Source organism: Diadema antillarum, unplaced genomic scaffold (assembly GCF_040938485.1).
Source record: "Diadema antillarum isolate AM-2024a unplaced genomic scaffold, OU_Dant_1.0 seq00000701_RagTag, whole genome shotgun sequence".
Classification (NCBI taxonomy): domain Eukaryota; kingdom Metazoa; phylum Echinodermata; class Echinoidea; order Diadematoida; family Diadematidae; genus Diadema; species Diadema antillarum.
The window spans coordinates 409,915-429,674 of record NW_027271606.1 but is presented as its reverse complement, the minus strand read 5'-3'; the positions used below and the strand labels follow the sequence as shown (position 1 = coordinate 429,674).

At 39.8% G+C, this 19,760-nt stretch overlaps 1 protein-coding gene across 1 annotated transcript; it reads left to right on the top strand.

Annotated features, from left to right (window-relative positions):
- LOC139737721 (serine/threonine-protein kinase greatwall-like) lies at nucleotides 1-17,972 on the top strand. Its single transcript, XM_071648396.1, has 13 exons — nucleotides 1-126; nucleotides 3,094-3,158; nucleotides 4,355-4,544; nucleotides 5,201-5,340; nucleotides 5,922-6,010; nucleotides 6,841-6,953; nucleotides 7,724-9,460; nucleotides 12,251-12,368; nucleotides 12,665-12,823; nucleotides 14,487-14,600; nucleotides 15,229-15,330; nucleotides 16,420-16,530; nucleotides 17,920-17,972. The coding sequence occupies exons 1-13, from the start codon at nucleotides 1-3 to the stop codon at nucleotides 17,970-17,972; spliced, it is 3,117 nt and encodes a 1,038-aa protein (XP_071504497.1).
- Nucleotides 17,973-19,760: the final 1,788 nt, after the last annotated feature.

Sequence of the window (19,760 nt, the reverse complement as noted above, 5' to 3'; positions counted from 1 at the left end):
ATGGAGGCCAAGGATAGCGAGCCAATTCTACGTGCACAAACGCAACCTGCCTGCATGATGATGGACCGAACGAACGACAAGAATGAAATTCGTTCAGGAAGGAGGCGTTCGCAAGCGAAGCCGAAGGTAAGCACACATCCACACCAATTGGCAATGCACACTATGCACGGCACAGTGATTAAAAGTCTCACTGTAGTGTTACCCTCCTGTGCATGTGCGTGGTAGGCTGTATCTGGACTGTAGTCTAGACTGGTTTTAATAGCTCCATCCCCATTATTCCATTCATGGCATGGTACTGTACAATCAATGTATGGCACCATTTACTAGATCAGTATGGTCGATCTAAAAATAGGTGGTAGTTAACATGTTGGAATTAAGTCTAACTGTAGACTAGTCTAGATTCTGTACGGTAGACTGTCTCTAGATGAGGAATAGAGGAGCGGACCTAATGGTTACACGCGACCAGCCAGCCCCATCGCGTAGCCGCAGCAACTGTTTCAGCCAAAGAGTCATCCAATCATGGAACAGTTAACTGCGACAGCCGCCACACGCAGTGTGGCGGCTGCGCCGTGCTCCCATTTCAGATCTTCATGTTGAACACACGGGTGCCTTTGCGGCGCTATATTTCCTTAAATTTTCAACAGAAACTACTAGGAATACTTACATGGGTCGATGAAACCTAAATGACTATCATCGGCGACTGTTTGAGGCATTTCATTGCTTGTGATGCACAAAATGATGTCTTATAAGCAGCTCACCGATGTTCACAGAATTCACAATCACTTGCACAAGCACACAGAATAGGGGAGCTCTCACATTAGCGAAACTGGGGGGAAGCCGCCAGGACCGCGCCTGGCGGCGCGGTCTCCGGGGCTAGGAACAGTCTGCCCTCATCACTTGTTACATCCACTAGACAGTATAGATTCTTTCAAACATGGTTTAGACACGTTCTGGTCAGACAAATGTTTTGAAATTGTCTGACATCCACGCCCACGCTCGATATAGACTGTTACACGTGCTACCAAGCGCTGACGACCGGGAGACCTGACAGGAATTACCTACACTCCCGTACAGATGATGATGATGATGATGATGATGTATAAACATACTAACGTTAGAGTAAATTATGAAACGTTACTCCGTTTGCTGCAGGTTAACAAATAAGGGTTTTTCCACATTGTAAACAAATCAGGCAAATTATTTTCAACCATTTCAGATATCACTCATAGACAAGCTAGGTTATTCATTAACGCTAATTGTTTTCATTAAAAATGTGACCATGACAAATGCAGTTTTCATGATTTACCAGGGCAAAACCCGGCACAATATTTGCCGATATGCGCCGTAGTAGCTCTGCTTGCGGCACGATGTACAATCACTATGCAATACGCGCGTGCTCCGCGATCTTCAGCTGAACGCCTTCACATGTCTCGCGAACATTGCGTAAGCGGCAATTCCCATTGCGAAAGCACGTGAAAATAGCGGGTGCACATGCACTGGCTGCAAACAGGATCGCAATTCTGGCTGGGGGCCGGGGGTGTTGTTGATGTCTTTCTCTTGTGTTTCTCATTTTTTTCGATGGTAACATCCACTTTCCGAAAAAAATGGCGGCCCACATCGGCTCGCGAAAGTTCTATTTTACGTGAGGATATGTTTCAAAATCCATGAACATCAGGAAAACGACCAAAAAAAAATCTAGTTTCTTGGACCATTGTTTCTTAACTGAGTGTTATGTTAAGAAGTACTGAAAATAATATTTTGGATGCGATATGTTGTCATTTAGATGAGAAAATTTCACTTATGTCGGAGATTGTGCCCATGTTATCGGTTGGTTTTTGTTGATTAGTAGTGTGTGGCTAATAGTCATGTGTAGTGTGCATGTAACAGTGAATGCTGTATATATTACCGAGTATGTTGTACCTGCCGCGAACGGGTGCACGGCCGCGTACTGCCACAGTTACTCTAGATAGTGTATCTAACTGTAGCTACTTTGTAATTTAACATGTTAAATCAATTTACTAACACCAGCACTGACAGTTAGTAAACTGTAAGTTAGGGCCTACTACTCAAGGAGCGCCCCGGTCCGGGGTTAGATGAAGAGTAGAATTATACTATACATGAATGCATAAAATTAAATAAAATTATATTCCACATACCGTAGGCGTAGTTATGGGTAAACTCGGCCCAGCGGGTAAAGTCCGCCCCCAGCGCGCGCATTACAAGTAGTTGTACTGCGCGTGCTGGGGGCCGACTTTACCCGCTAGGCCGAGTTTACCCACAACTACGGTACTAAGAATCTTGCTATTAAGCCTGTACAATAGGATTGGTCAAGAGCTGATCACGTGATTAAGCGTAATTTTGCCCATCACATTACCTGAGAAGAAAAGTTCGTTACACTCTATATTTGATGATAGTTCCTTTTGTTTCGCAGATCTCTTGGTCCATACATTCCTAACACGAGATGAGTACACGCGAAATAAAAGTCTGTTGCACTGTGGACTGTCTGTTACTAGGTCAAATGAAAGTCCACAGTGCAATGCACTTTTTCGGTGCCGCGCGCGGTGCGCGGAGCAAATTTGTTGTTTCGTCATCTACGCGCACACGTCTAAAAGTAACTACGTATAGCCTAAGCCCAAAGACAGCTAAAACGGTTTCAGATGTGGAATAAAATGGGAATATCTAGGACCCTAGATGTGGAATATAAAGCATATTAAATAATCAACTTTTAGTTTCAGGCATTGAGAGAAACTATCACTTCCTTGGCGATCTAAATGCGTACGGTATCTTTTCTCAGCTGCGCTTTGGAAAGATACAAATATATGTAGCTACATCCAGATCGCCTCGGAAGTGATAGTTTGTCCCATCACCTTCACCAACGTTGAATATTTGCTTAATAACACTTGTTAGTTTATTTGATGTTGTTGTTGGTTTTTTTGCCATGGCATTAAAAATTAAAAGCCCATTATGAGAATGTGCATACATTGTACAAATCACACAAAGTAGTTAGATCTACTACAACATGGTGTATATACAAACTGTACTAATAATCAAATTTTATGCAATTGCTTTCTTGAACTCTCTCTTGTGGTATAGGTGCATTTGACCCCAAAGATAGAGGAATTCACGATGATCAAACCCATCAGTAGAGGAGCATTTGGGTAAGTAACTTTTAGGTTTTTTTAGGCATTTTAGTTTTTGTGGTGATTTTGACTGAATACACGTAAGTGATACAGGTGATAGTATACAATTAATAATGCACAGGTGAGAGTGTGTTTATTGGAGATGCAGTGCACTTAAAAGGGTACATGTACATACATGTATTACATAACAATGGTGAAACATGCATGAGACGGAGATGATGCATGTTGCATGTCATTGTAAATACCCAAGAGTGTGCTGCATCTTCACTATTAATGTCGTGTTGTCATGTTTTTTCATTGCACACTTTTTACACAGCTGTGCATGTTACTGGTGGGAAGAAAATTACATTGTAAGTGCGCACTTTTGATTCATTTCAGCACTGCTGATTGACTACAAGTTAGTAACCCATTTTGTTATAAAAATTACAGTACAAATAAAACATAATCTTTACCAGAAACCTAGACAAACATTCTAATGGAATTTGCAGATTTTGTAGACCAATACAAGCTCTGCACATATAGCTAAATACATTTCTCTTCATTCATAGATTGTCGTAAATGTGTTAAGTATGTGCCATATGTTTTGTATGATTTGTGATTTGTACAGCATTTTTGGTAAAGCAATAATTGATGGTGTCTACATTATGTTTTTGTTATTGTTTTTTACTAGGTTTTGTAGTGTTACTCTAAATAGAATTGGACAGCTTAAAAGACAACAGTAATGATTTGAAAATAAAGATATGAATTGAAAACAGACAGTGGAAGTGTACAGACTACAGTACATGTACAGTGACCCCTTGTTACAACAAGAACAAAGTTGGATATTGTGAGATACCTGATGTAAAATGGGGTAATTGTGCAAGTTACAATACTTTCATTTTATATTCCTTTGTTTTTATTCAGTGATGTAACAAGCATGTACAGTGGTCTCAAGCAGCTTGATATAATGAGGCTCCATTGTATTGCAACTGGTAACATGTCTTGAAAATGAAAATTACAATGTAGTCTGAGGCTGGTAAAAGAATCCAAATAAAGTGCCAAAGGGATGATGTCACAGTCTTTTGTTAACCCTTGGGTTAGAACAAGTGTGGTTAGCAACAATAATGTTCACAGATGTTTGGACCAGGTGAGGTTTTCTGGAACCAGTTTCCATGGCAATGAGTGGCCATGACATCGCACTTTGGTACTCTACTGTATAACTGTGTGTATTGCAGGAAAGTCTACCTGGCACAGAGAGTAGGGAGAGACAAGCTGTATGCAATCAAAGCCATGAAGAAATCTGAGATGGTGAATAAGAACATGGCTGACCAGGTGACCACAGAACGGGACGCCCTCGCTCTCTCCAAGAGTCCGTTCATTGTGCATCTCTACTACTCCATCCAGACAGCTCAGTATATCTACCTGGTGAGACAGAAACACAATCTCTGCTCATTCTGCACAAAGTTCTTGTAATGTAATACAGAGCCAACTTTATTTTATCATGCATGCTAACACGAAATTGAAGTGTTGCCAGTCCACTACTGACTTCGTCACATTCTTGGCTAGTGCCAGCATGTTATTTTCAACAGCCTTGGTGGCCTGCCGTGGCTTTCTAATGTTACACAGAAGTTACTTTGATGAGATTCATTCATTTATTACTTTGATTACTCAAATTAAGCTTTTACTTCAAATATGCAAACAAATCAAGTCACTAGACTTGAACTTGTATGAACACCATAAAGCAACAAAGCAATCCCCTCCTCTTTCAAATTTTCTGTGGAGGAAAGTGATAATAATGAAAGTGAAATTACATCTAAATCAATTGTCTTGTCTATTTCATAATGCAATGAAAAGAATGTATTCATTGAACGTAGTAAAGCTTAATTCATCAAAACACTATAGACTACATATTTTAGGAAGTGTATGGAAATATGATCAGGAGGCAACTAATTTCTTGTTTTTATATCATGCGTGGATGTAAGCAAACTTTCTGCATAAAATACTCAAGTAAAGTTTGTGTTAATATGTGTGAAGGTGGACTAATGCTTGTTGTCAATGAAATGATTTCTATGATACAATAGGTGATGGAGTACTTGATAGGAGGGGATGTCAAGTCACTGCTCCATGTTTGTGGCTACTTTGATGAGAACACTGCTCTCATATACACAGCAGAAGTTGTCTTGGCTCTGGAGTATCTACACAAGCATGGCATTATCCATAGGTAGGCTTCAGAGATGTCAATCTTGGTAGCTTGTTTTTCTCTTTGTTCAAAATGTTGGATGTGAAAAGAATTATTTTTGAAGTCCTATTTTTTGTGCTTTGTATGTTTTAACCAATGCAAGATTTTCATCTAAAATATGTATACATATATTACAAATTTTGTTTTTTAATACCAATTTATTTTGTCTGCTGAATCTAGCTGCCCTGAAGCGGTGTCTCTATTTTATGGTATTCTAGTCTGGATGAATTAACACAAACTCTATGTGGAAAAACATGTTGTCAGTTGAGAACCAGAACACTGTTTACATTTGTAAATAGTGCCTTAAATCGTGCTGCATAACAAATGTTGAATACCGATATATAAACATACATAACAAACATCAATCATGTTTGAATTTCTATGAAGAGAAAATTGCAGAGTACATGTGCATGTAAATTCAGGACTATTAATCTTTATTAAAGAATGAGCATAATACACATGTACTTCTGAAACATTCTCCCTCTGGCATATAGCTGATATCAAGCGATATCACCTCGTGATACTGATTAAATTTGATGTATTGTTCATATTTTTTCCCCCAGGGACCTGAAGCCAGATAATATGCTGATTTCAAATGAAGGCCACATTAAACTGACAGACTTTGGACTCTCCAAGATATCCATGGATCATAGTAAGTCTATTCTCTCTCCCATACCTCTGTTTCTCAATAGGGCCATTAAATCATTCAACTTCTTCATGTCCATATTTTAGCAATGTATCCATACAGTACAGGCCTCTTTGTATCTTTGTGCCTCTTTGTACACCTTTCAGTTCAGGGGTTTTACTTTGGTGGATTTGATGAATTGGCTGATCAACATCATGGTTAAGTATTCACTCTCATACATGTACGTAACACAAGTGCCAGGTACTCTATGTCCCCGCCAAGTTAGAAAATCACAAACTCTGCTTTTTGAAAAGAAGTAGTGTTTATTTCTTAATCTGTCTTATGATTCTTTGCTCAACTGAGAGTGTTACCACATGTGAATTTTTTCTTTGAAGTCACTGTTAGCAAGATATCATGCTTGCTAACTATAAGGTGTATTCTTGTTCCATCACTAGCCACATCTTTTCATGCTCGCTTAGATTTGTACTATCAATAAGGCCAGTGAAATTATGGATCTGTGTGGTATGCTATTGAGCATATTACATCATAGTGCAAAGAACAGCTTCTCCTGTGACTGCATGGCATGTATTACTTTATCATGTCTATAGTTTGCATTGTGTTATTATTATGGTTTACATTGATTTTTTTTTTTGTGTCTGTGTCTGTGTGTGTGTCTGTTTGTTTCTGCCCTGAAAGATTTTATTAGAGGTGAAAGGTTAATTGATATTGTCCAAATAGTTTTCAGGATACTCTCTTTTTCAATTCTCTGAAAATTTGCAATGAATATTTTGCTTCCCTTTCTTTCATAGCGGATGGTTTTTGCATTTTATAGATCAATGTCTCATTATTTTTTGTAGAAATCAACATTTCTGACATCATTAGCACGCCCTCTATCAGCAGACCAAAAAAGAATGACGTCTTCTATCGCACACCAGGACAAGTTCTCTCTCTCACCACCAACCTCACATTTGTAAGTATGACATGCCATATGAATAATTTGATTAATAATTAATCAAACATTTCATTAATCTATGCTGATTGCAGTTTGTGAAATGATTCTGGAACTCTAGGCCAATTTTCTGTGACTTGTTACCACTATACCCTGAGAATATTCGCAGACATTACAGCTGAGAGAGCAGCAAATTAGGAATTTTTGCTGGTAAAGAATAGAATAGGGGTGCAAAAAGTTTGATATTGTAACTACCTTCTGTCCTTAAAGTCAAAGAATGTCCATAATATATGCCTTTTTTTTTCTGGAGCATGTGGCTGTGGTGACTTGAGAAACATATTGTACTGTTCTTTAACATCTGATATCACATGCATATAACAGCGTATAACCCGAGAAGACAGCACAAAATACTCTGGCCTGTATTGATTTTGACGTCAACATCAGCATAGTTTTTCAAAAACAAATTATTCTGATGGCACAAGCTCTTACCAATTTTATTGGAGGTTGCTCTTAAACAAAATCAGTTAATTATAAGCCAGTACATATAACCTTAGAGTCTGCAAGATCTAAAACTTCTTTGCTGCTTAACCATTGCTGCATAAATCGTATACAAATGGTTTCACCATCTTAGATGCCTTTGTACATCATTAGAATAAGCCTCCTGTGCTTTCTGTTATTGTCTCACCCTCTCCTCAGATGGTTTCAAGTGAGGTTTGCTACTTTGATGATGGCTGTGTGTTTGTTTGCCATCACACAATCCCCAATCCATATTTTCTCTTTCGTTCATACAGGATACACCAGACTCTCTGACCAGGGTAAAGCAGAGTTTTAGCCATGCACCACAATCCTCTCCAATGTTACCCACCAGTAACAGGTCTTGGCGGGACTCACACCAACCTTCCCTGACCCCTGACACTCACCCTCATGCTTCCAGTGATCACGGCGTCCCCCATCCAGGCAGAGACCATGTCAAGGTGACTTTTAGTGGTCCCCACCTGAACAGTTTTGATGGTACTCCAGCTCTGCTGAGGCCTAAAAAGACTTCTCTGGCCAACGGCAGCAACCAGTTTGATTTAAGAAGGGACATCACGTTTCAAACCCCAGTTGGACGTGCACCGATATCTCGTCCAGCCATTCAGCTCTCTTACACTCCCAAGGGACTTGGAGCCTCTCCAGAGTCAGATGTGGTCAGTGTTTACAAGCAAAAGGGAAGGTCAGAGGCAGGGCAGGTGGACATCTGTCCAGACAGAAACCAGCTGGACACAGACAGGGCCAAAGAGGAGATGGTGTCCAACTTACAGCACAATGTACCTGACTTGGAGACCAACATCCAATCCGTGAGCAGAGAGGAAAGACATCCCTTGGAGTGCAATGAGACTACAGATTCCTTGCCCCCGTATGGTAAAGACTCCAACTCTCTGCTACCCGTAAGGAGCCCACCTGCTGAAAATCTTAAAGAATCCTCTTCATGTGGAGATGAGAGTCATCATGCGGAGGAGTCACTGGATCATGGTGAAGCAGGTATCTCTGTTGAGGAGGGTTACTCCCTGGACAAGGCCTCCTCCCCATTGAGCTGTGAATTCCGCTCTCTCCATCAGAGGTGTCTGTCTACATCAATTCTTCCCTCTAGCCCTGAGCTTGAGGACTCCACAGCCAAGGGTAGGAGGGGACGAAAGCGAGCCCTCTCTGAGGTGGAGATGAGCCCAACATCGTTGCCGGGGAGGCAAGGCCGCCTGGTCATGTACGACTCTGGCTTTCACAGCGGGCTGACGTCAGAAATCAAAGCCCTCAGTCTAAAGCTCTTTGTGGCAGCTTGCGACGACATATTTGTGGATGCAGAAGACAACAAAATGGATGCCTCTGGTACCAGCAAGGCAGCTGTACACAGCCATGGAGATATTCAAACCTCAGGAGAGTCTGATCAACATTGCAATTGTAGGGCTGAATCAAGCAGTGACTCCATGATCCCAGATCCTGTTCATTCTGAGTCATGCCCTAATACTGCTGTTCCTCATGATGACACAGACATAGATGCCAGTGAAGGCAGCATAGAAAATCAAAGCCTAAGCCACGAAGCTGGTATGAGTTTTACTGAAGACTCAAACTCCATGTTGTCACCGAATCTTGTCACTAATATCAAGACTGGTTCAGAGCTAGTTGTAGAAGATGATGTCAAATGTGTGCTTGAGTCTCCCCCAACAGTGATCTTAGATATGAAAGACAGAAGGAGAAATGTCAGCTTTGACTTGGATGTTAGCATCGAGCGAGAGAAGAGAGCCTCCTTGGACTCGTGCTCTGACATGGCAGCTGAGGAATCTAAGACTGAGAGTGACCATCACCACCAGACTGATACTAATGAAAGTCACTATGAGGTCAGCTTCAGCAGCAGGAGTGATTGCTCTGGAGTTAGCCAGTCAGAGTGCAGCCTAATGTCATGTGACCAGAAGGAGCGAACAGCACTGAGTGATCTGACCAACGTCTCTCCTGCCTCCTCCACAGATCTGCCACCAGTGACTAAACTCAAACCTGTGAGTAAAGATAGAGAATGCAAGCTTTGCATTGTAATACAACTTGGCATTACTTTCAAACTACTAGTATCGTCTTTTGCAATAGATGCCATCTATGCTTTTTATCTAACTGGAGCACAGTAAAAGTTGACATGTTGTGATGTGGAAATTTTCACAGGTATGTATTTCTTTGCCTGTTGTGTCTAATACTGTAAAAGTGGATATTTTCACGCAACAAATTTTTCACGCTTGGCGGGGTAGGAAGAGTTTTGTGTGTTTTTGATAAACTACTGGAACATATGGCAAGCAAAAATATTTGTGTGCTTTTATTTTTGTGCTAGTTTCAAGTTGTACGAAATGCATGAAAATGTCTTTACCGTGAAAATGTCCACTTTTACAGTACTATTTTATATGTTGAATCCTAGGAATTGGAAAAATAGGAAATTCATCTTACCCGACTGAAACGCAAGATTGTGATAGTTCTCGCTATCGCCAATGACGTAAAAAGTACCAGGATGTTCATTTAAGCGTCATTTACGGTGCATTATGGGATAGTCCGGTAGCAAAGTCACTTCCATTTGTATGCGCCTGATATGTGACTAATGCTATTTACACACACAACGGACTGTATTCTACGTGTACTTACTGTTTTTTCGACTTGAATTTCAGCTTTAATATGATATGAAATTTCTCCATTCTTAAGAAATTGCTGTTAATACGACTATGGGTTGTTGCTGCGAACCTGCCATGTGTTGTTCGCACGACCACAAATGAACAAATTCTACAGAAATAGGTCCCTTACTGGCATGCGAGACGTGACGTGACTCCACAGCGCAGTACGTGCGCACGCGACTTACTAGTAGTAGTACTTGCTTGGAAGAAATTGCTTCGGAGACAGGATAAGTTCGAGATCACGGTTCGTTCCCGATTGTGTTCGCGACACTTCGACAGAGAACGAATAAAAAAAGATGGGCATTCCATGACGATATCCAAGTGGGTGAATATGGGTGAATCCAGCATATTTTCAGCGTATACAGAGATGACTGATCAGTGATGTGCACATCGATCGCATGATCAAGCAGTACGATGTGCCGGTATGTGTTAGCTTAACTTGTATGCGTGTGGTGGTGCGTGCATGCTAATGCAAGGCCGGCCTAGGGCAATGCGGCAGGGGCTATAGCTACAGTGTTCGAGTATGACAGGCCTGGCCACTGGCTTGCTCGGGTACAGTCGCCTACTGTACTAATATCCGTGGTTGGCGCGGCGCTGTAGGTAAGGTACATGTACGTGCACGCAAGTGCTGTGCAAAATATGCCCCGCGCTGGAAGTGCCCCAGCCCAGGAAGTGCACTAAATCTTGACGAAAAAGCCACATCCGGGTACTTTTTACGTCATTGGCGATAGCGAGAATTCATATCATTCAACCTTGCTGACTTGTTATTGTTATACATGTTACTGTCTTCTCTAATTTGGATGTATGCATATCTCCAAGATTACCTCTTCCAACTTCTGTGCTTGTTCTATTGTAATGAGAATTCTACCATCCTCTTTCTTAACCTTATTTCTTTTTTTCTTTCTTTTTTTTTTTTGGGGGGGGGGGGGGGGGTAAAGTCACCTTAAATATTAAGTGGCCTTACACTATGATATACCATGATCACTTTTTGCATTCAGTTGATTTGTTCTCTCAGTAATCAAATACTGAAGCTGTTATGTATTTTTGTCCCCGCCGAACGAGTTCGAGCAGGGGACTATGAAACGGGCTCCGTACGTGTGTGTGTCCGTGTGTGCGTCCGTGTGTGATCAAAATCTTCAATTTGCTACTTCTCTGTCATTTATGAGCCAATTTTGATTCTGTTTGCTTTATATGATAGCACTACATGGGAGCTTTGAAACTTCTACACAGAATTTCAGTCGTGACCTTTGACCTTGACCTTTGACCTATATTGTACATTTTGCTACAAAATGCTACTCCTTCGCCATTTCTAACCCGATTTCGATTCCATTTGCTTTATGTGATGGCACAAGGTGAGGGCTTCAAAACTTCTACACAGAATTTTGACCTTTGACTTCTTTGACCTTTGACCTTGATTTTTGACCTATATTGTACATTTTGCTACAAAATGCTACTCCTTCGCCATTTTTAACCCGATTTCGATTCCGTTTGCTTTATATGATGGCACTAGTTGAGGGCTTCAACACTTCTACACAGAATTTTGACCTTTGACTTCTTTGACCTTTGACCTTGATTTTTGACCTATATTGTGCATTTTGCTACAGAATGCTACTCCTTCGCCATTTCTAACCCGATTTTGATTCCGTTTGCTTTATGTGATAGCACTAGGTGAGGGCTTCAAAACTTCTACACAGAATTTTGACCTTTGTCTTCTTTGACCTTTGACCTTGATTTTTTACCTATATTGTACATTGGCTACAAAATGCTACTCCTTCGCCATTTCTAACCCAATTTCGATTCCATTTGCTTTATGTGATGGCACTAGGTGAGGGCTTCAAAACTTCTACACAGAATTTTGACCTTTGACTTCTTTGACCTTTGACCTTGATTTTTTACCTATATTGCACATTTTGTTACAAAATGCTACTTCCGGCGGGGACATATGTTACGCACCGCGTAATTTCTACTTTTCCTTGTTATATATGCTTCTTTCTGATACATTGTACAGTGTAATCAAATTTGGATCTGCGTAAAATGCATTTAGTCTTACCTGACGTAAGAATTGATTTACATCAATTGCTTGCTTCCTAAACAACATTTTTGCTTGGTGATGGTTTGTGTGTCATCCTGTGATTGCAGAGAAATGCATCGACTCCAGGCCCCCAGGGAACACGCCACAACCCTCTATGCATCCCATGTCGGACCCCAGGGCAGCTACCATATGTGACTCCAGCAAGAGTCCGTTACAAGACTCCAGGTATTCTGGAAATCCTCTCCCCTGTATGGCTGCGATATCTTTACCTTGCATTTTATGAGATTAATAATATTTGTGCATTATTTGTTGTATAAAACTGCAACAATTGGTAAAATGTAGGTAGTTGTAATTACAATCATATGATACTCCATGACTTAAGTGCACCATCTGAGATTCTAATTGATTGTCAAGTGATTTATTCAGGCATGGGATGTGCCCTCCTCTTGTGCTGAAGCATGATCAACATCTTCTTAATGATGCTTATCACTTCATTCACCTGTCCTTTATTCAAACTCCAGGGCATGACAGTCTGTTCACTCCTAGACCAAACCCACTCAAGACACCCAAGAGTTGTAAACGGCGCCCTTGCCAGGCAGGAGGTGGAGAACAGGAAGTGGAGAGAATTCTGGGAACTCCAGACTATCTTGCCCCAGAGTTACTGCTGCAAGAACACCATGGTTAGTAGGTCCTCTACACTGCAAACTTTCTGTAAAAACAAAAAAGAAAAGAAGAAAAGTTAAATGCACATTTGTCTGCAGTATTAGCTGACCATCTTTGGAGCTTAAGCAATGAAAACAGCACGAACATGCAACACACTTCTAAGGGGTTTTAGCATCTAAGAAATACTGAAAGAGTTGATTTCCTGACGATAAACGTGAATGATGCAAAAATTCCTGGAATCCTCATTCTTTATCCATGATAGATGAATGCTGTCGACAGCCCAGTGAAACTTTTAAATCCCACAACTTTTCTTGATTTGGATGGATCTAATTTTTATTTGTTTTTATGCCTCCGCCACGAAGTGGTGCCGGAGGCATTATGTTTTCGGGTTGTCCGTCCGTCCTTCCTTCCGTCCGTCCGTCCGTCCTTCCGTCCGTCCGTCTGTCCGTCTTTCCGTCCGTCCGTAATGAATTTTGTGGACAAGGTAACTATCAAAAGCTGTTGAGGTATCCTAATGAAACTTGGCATGTATGTGTATTAGGGGGTGAAGTTGTGCCTATCAACTTTTGGGTGCACGTGCTCAAGGTCAAAGGTCAAAAGGTCAAGGTCAAATACATAAAATTTCACTATTTCCACCATATCTATGCAATGCCTGAAGATATTTTCTTGAAACTTAGTGCATACATGTATTACCCAATTTAGATTCTCTGGTGAAAGTTTGGGTCATGAGGTCAAAGGTCAAAGGTCAAAAGGTCGAGTAAAAGTATTAAAACTTCTTTTTTTTTCTCTGTAAATTGGAAAATTGTTCAAGGTATCTTCATGGAACATAGTATATACATGTACTGACTGGCAGTGATTATCTAGAGAATGTAGGGTTCATGGGGTCAAAGGTCAGGGGTCAAAGGTCAAGTGCAACACTTCAAAATTTTACTATTTCCCTCATGTTCATGCAATGCCAGCAGGATTATTATTTTTTTTTTACACTTGGTGTATGCATGTGTAACCTAATAGAAATTCTCTGGAGAGTTTTTTTTTTTTTCTTTTTTTTTTTTGCCTCAAAGGTCAAAAGGTCAAAGATCAAGTGAAAGTGCTGAACTAACTTTTTCCTCCATATCTCTGAAGTGGCTCAATTTATCGTGAAACTTACTGCATATTTATGCATGTTCTACCTGAAAGTGATTATCTTATGAATTTTAGGGTCAAAGGCCAGATGAACATGGTAACAATTTACTATTCAGTACAGAAATTGCACTTTTTCTCCATACCGGTACCATGAAAATTACTCAATGCATAAATGTATGAATGGGTCAAAGTCAAGTTAAAGTCCTTAAATCCCCAAATACATGCTCTCCTATTCATCCAATTAAACCAAGGTCAAGGAAGGAGAACATTCAACACATTTATGACAAACTTGTCATTTCAGTATTTTGCCAGATTTGTGAAAATGTAATCACACATTGTCCACATGTACTATCTAGACCTATTAGGAGAATCATGCATTATGGCGGAGGCATACCAGTCGCCATAGCGACATTTCTAGTTTAAACTGTAACCATTCTATTTGTATAATTTTTTTTCTTGTCTAATAAGAATCAGTGAATTTTCCCTTAATATACCCTAAAGAACAATGTAATTGTGATGGAACTAACACACTCTCTGTGTACGTGTCTTCACCTGCAGGTGTAGGAGTAGACTGGTGGGCCCTGGGTGTGTGTCTCTACGAATTCCTGATTGGTCTCCCTCCCTTCTGTGACCAGTCACCTGATCTTGTCTTCCAGAATATTCTCAGCAGAGGTGAGTAGCTTTTGGGGCCCCATGAAGTCTGCTGATACCAGAGCCTTGCATTGATAATTGACACAGTGATTCTTTTTCAAGGGATGTGTCAATGCGGCCTGGCTACTAAAGAATTTAAGTTTGTGTGTCCCTTTTGCAACTGTGAAAATCAGATTCCTTTCATAAGCTGGTATATTGCAGAGGTATTTCAGTCAGATCCGACCTTCCTTAGAATCATCAAACTGGAAACTTCTCTTAGATGGTGGGGAAATACCTACTATAGGTTTCCCATTTCTTTTTCAAAAACTCTTAGGTGTATTATACATGTGGTAGCATTTCATAAGTGATGTTTGGGGGACATTATTCTTCAACCATGCCAAATTTTGTGAAGTTTGCAAAAGGGATATTCATCCTTAAAGAATAGTTCTTCTTGGTATTTCATCAGTTCTCAATTAACTGTTGAGCACTGTATTCTAGGGGAATATACATGTAGTGTCTTAGTGCCAAATGGTAATTTGCAGTTCCTGTCTTGTCTTGCAGTGTGGAAGTGTTAACAAATTTTACTTCAGTTTTTACACCATCATACAAAGTCTCTTAAATCTGTGTGTACAGTGCCTATACATGTTGATGTTGATTGTGTCTATTTCAGACTTATCCTGGCCGGAAGGGGAGGAGGCTATTTTAATCACTGCACAGGACCTGATAGAACGTCTCTTGACACTTTCTCCAGACCAGCGACCTGCAACAGAAGGTCAGTATCAGTGCTCTCTCTGAGTGCACATGCTGAGCAAAAGAGAAACTTTGAGCTGTCATTAGACAGGGCTGCACACTAACCCATTTTTTCTACTGGTCCGACCTGTCTGTCGGACCAGTAGGTACCCAGTGTTTCCAATTTTTACTGGTCCATTTCTAAAAACGTTTCTGGTCCAACAGTGATTTTTACTGGTCAGGGACCATCAGACCAGTGCCAGTGTGCAGCCTTGCATTAGATAGCATTACATAATCCAGGGTTCAACACTTAACTTTTTCTTTCTGTTTTGGCCCCTTCAAGCAAGATCTTCAAATCTGAAATTTTGATGCCTTCTAAAATGAATGTAGTGGCCCAAAATAAACTCAAAACATGCAAATCGATTTTGAATCTTAAGTGCCCAATCAGCCATCAAAAGATAGCCCTTTTAAAAATTTGATGGTCTAACATTAATTCGTAGTGGCGTTGGGGCCATAGGGTCACCATCAATGTTAAGCCCTGCATAGTCATTACCTCATACCTGCAGGAAAAGGTCAAGTTACCACGTGATGATTATTAAGAGATTAAAAGATGAAAAGGTTAAAAGATTGTGCTGAGAAACTTATCTGCAGTCATTATTTAAGAACTATTTTGTCTAATTGCCAAAACACACACAAAAAAAAATGTCATGGAAGGGATTAAGTCACATGGATGTCAATTTAGTTGAGTCCTACCACAGTATCAGGTGTATGGTAGGCAGCTGTCTTCCATTCTCATGATATCAAAATACTCTACAAATACTTTACATTGAAAATACAAGGTGAATACACAATCACTTTCCTTACTCAGCAAACTTATTGACATCATTAAACTGCATTGTATAAAAATGGAACCCCACTTTTCAGACGAAATGAGAGTGTATAGGTATATTGCTGTGAGTACTCAGACATTGATAAGACGTTTCCTCTCAGTACCGAACAATCGTATTGGAGAATCGTTGAGATCAAAGGTATCTTGACGTTACTCCCACTGTACTGTAATCCCCATTGTGATCCTAGAAGAGAACAGTCGCAACAATCAGTCACATAAGAAATTCATTCTGTCCCTATATAGGTGTGAAATCTCATGCATTCTTTGGAGACATCAAGTGGGACAAGGTGCAAGAGATGAAGCCCCCATTTCTCCCTGCCCCGGATAATGAGACTGACACTACGTACTTTGATGGTGAGTTGACTCTTACCCCATTCATACTGCCACCAGGTATTGCCTCAGCAGGTCCCGACTGGTTCCTTTCTCATGGCGAACAAATTTTCCTCCAATAAATGGAACATACTTTTGAATATCACATCTGCTGGGAAAAGTGAGCTGCATTCGTTCATGGTCAGTCACATCTGCTGACTTGTTACATTAGTGGTTGGGGTGGGGGGGGGGGGGGGGGTGGGGGGGGGGGGAGCGATCTGCAATGATTTAGTGCCAGGCCAGCAAGTGGCGATTTCTCAAAACCTTCAGCATTTATACTGCAGGTTAACCTCTTTGAGGCTGCTATAGATGTGTGTGATAGGAGGCTGTGAAACCATCCCCTGTAGGTGGTTTGAGCATCTGATCAGATCAAATTTATTTCACCATATTCTGTGTGCTATAGTGAGCTAAAAGGCTGCTCAAGGCTATGCGAGGAGGCTTCAGAAATAGACTTTTGTTTAGGATGAATGGGGTAATTGTCTGTCTTACTGTGTCTTCTCTCAAAGCTGATTATCATTGATGTTTGTCTTACTTTTTTAAATTCCAGTATATTGCGTAAAACAAAATATAAGTGTACATGAAGTAGATATCCAAGAACTGATAACTGAATGTTGAAACAAATTGTTCAGATAAAATTGTAAAGACTAATGTTGGTAGAGACTCCAGCTCTAGGAGTAATTATAATGTCAATGAAACCTAACTTAAGAAGACTTCCCAGTGTTTGTCATGCCATCATGCATTCTGCTTGCTCAAGAAAGAACATTTCTGCTTGGAATTGGCTACATATAAACATATTATTTTTGCGGTCTTTGTCTAGTTGATCTCAATCAAGGCAACGCTTAGACTGATTTACAAAATCTTGAGTTCCAGCTTCTCCACTGTGCACAGAAAAATATGGGATGATGTTCTTTTAGTGATTCCATTTAGTAAGCAGTTGTATGTTGACCATGAGCCATAGATTTATTAACACTCATGAATGTTATGATTAGAAGGTCATATATGAAATATTTTTTTGTCTGAAAGGCTCCACAGTCAGGAGTTGGTTTACATTTGATAGATCTTATTTTTATAACCAGTGGTCCAATGAACAGGACAGAAGAAAATGAGTGAGGCGGAGCATCGTACATTAGGAAACATATTTCAAATACACACACTGAACTTGTGGTATATTTTATATATTATGCCTGATGGGTATGCTCTGACATATATTTTTCAGTGTTTTTCATGGTAACTTTTGATTTTTCTTTTCTGATATCTATCTACTCTTGTAAAAAAATTTGTCATTATGGTAATACATTTTCAGAACTTGCATATAACTGTGTGACAAGTTTAATTGTTTATAAACTCTTGTGTTTCCTTTTGACATCCCTGCAGCTCGGAACCAAGCTTGCAACCTTGATTTGAATTCAGAGTCATTCACCACCTGAGTACACCAATGGCTTTGGGCTCCAGCTGGTGTTGGAGGCCAGGGAAAAAGTTTATCAGATGTGGTCAATTCTAGGAATGGAACATGTCAAGTGCAGTCATACCACACAACATGCTACTTGTCACTTGAGTAAACATTGTCACTTGAGTAAACAGAGTAAACTCAAACAAAGAGAATGGGAAAACGATCTTAAATAGACATTTAAAGGATTTAAAAAAAAAAAACATACTTGTAAATCTTCTCAAGAAGAGTGATGATGGTCTGAATCACATTGAATCAGATGAGGTAGTTTCATCATGTCTCAGTTCTATTATTCAGTGGTACAAGAAATACAAGCCCAAAACATGTATTTTCATGTATTTTTTAATAAGATAGTCAAGCAATTACAATTGCTTTTCACTCCTTATAAGCCATTATTAATTACTCCAACACAGCAGTAATTAAATACTAGCAATGCAGTTACTTTCAGTGATTTCACATCAAAAAGGCAAAATTTAGTGAAGACTTATTTACAGGTCAGTGGTAGACTTGCGAGGTGATGGACATCGTAGATCATCATTTCAAGTTCCATACATAGTTGCAACTGTTATCATTTTTTTTTGTGAAAGCACAACTCTCGCACTCTACATTGTGTGTTATTCTCTATCTGATTTTGTTGTATTTTGTCCTATTTTGTCTGTTAAATTTCATACTTCAAATTATAAAGCCACCGTGAACATGAAGTACATCAGAACCTTGCTATACAAAAGTTGGAATTAATGAGATCTTGTAACAAGGGGATTTTACTGGTCTCAACTCTTTACAGTTCTTTGTTTTGTACCCTTATGTAGTGAGAAACCTGATATAACAAGGTAATTGTTATGGTTTTGGGGGTCCTCATTATAATGGGGTTCCCCTATAGTGGAAGTGTAGTGTAACTCACTTTAGCTCCTAGGTCTTCTCACTGCAAGTACTCCTCTGTGTCTGAATGCAGTGCATTATCCATAGAGGCCAAGTCATGGCTGTCATGTCAGATTATCATCCTGTTTCACCGATTCTCTCTAGTACTATGATGGCTGATATGCACAACTCTACTCTGTACTCAACAAACTGAAAATACAAAGATCATGTATGTTTGTGTGTGTGTATGTGTGAGTGATTTAACACAAGTGTATCTTGCTACATGTATATTATGTGCTTATATGCAATTTGCTTGGAGAAATACCTGCTGCTTAGCAGACCTTTAAAAATTAAGAATCTTCCTGTTCCATAAAATAGGAGAGTATGCTACTAATTTACGATGTTAAATAAAAAGAAATAGGGCATTAATAGTATAAAGTTGTGAGATATTTTGTGTTACAATGACAAATGTTATTAGGATTGGGTTTTACACCTACATCATCGTCATAATCTCACTAAGGTTACTGGGAGTGCAATAGTGTTAATGTGTACCTTTACATAGATGTAATGTAGTAGACTATGATATTGACTGTATTTGCTGTATATTTTTCAAGTGTGATATGAGTTTGCAAATTTGGACTTGTACAACAATCATATAAGTGGCTGAATCTGCAATTGTAAACTCAACAGACAGAATGAAAAAGAAGTGTTATCATTTATTGCCAAAAAAGAATAGGGTTTCCATTGTAGAGGCAATCTTCAATGTACTTGTGTGACGGGAGGCACTATTTTTATTTTTTTTTTTTTTCCAAGTTGTGAATTTTGCATATTTCGGTTGACTCTGCTGTGATGCATATGGATACAAGTGCCTGTTGAGAGCTGACTCATAGGGAGAAGTTAGGGGTCGCAC

Coding starts and splice junctions, on each gene's coding strand:
- LOC139737721 (XM_071648396.1), top strand. CDS start 1: ATGGAGGCCAAGGATAGCGAGCCAATTCTACGTGCACAAACGCAACCT. Junction 3,159..4,354: donor ATCAGTAGAGGAGCATTTGG/GTAAGTAACTTT, acceptor TGTGTATTGCAG/GAAAGTCTACCTGGCACAGA. Junction 16,531..17,919: donor TGACACTACGTACTTTGATG/GTGAGTTGACTC, acceptor ACATCCCTGCAG/CTCGGAACCAAGCTTGCAAC.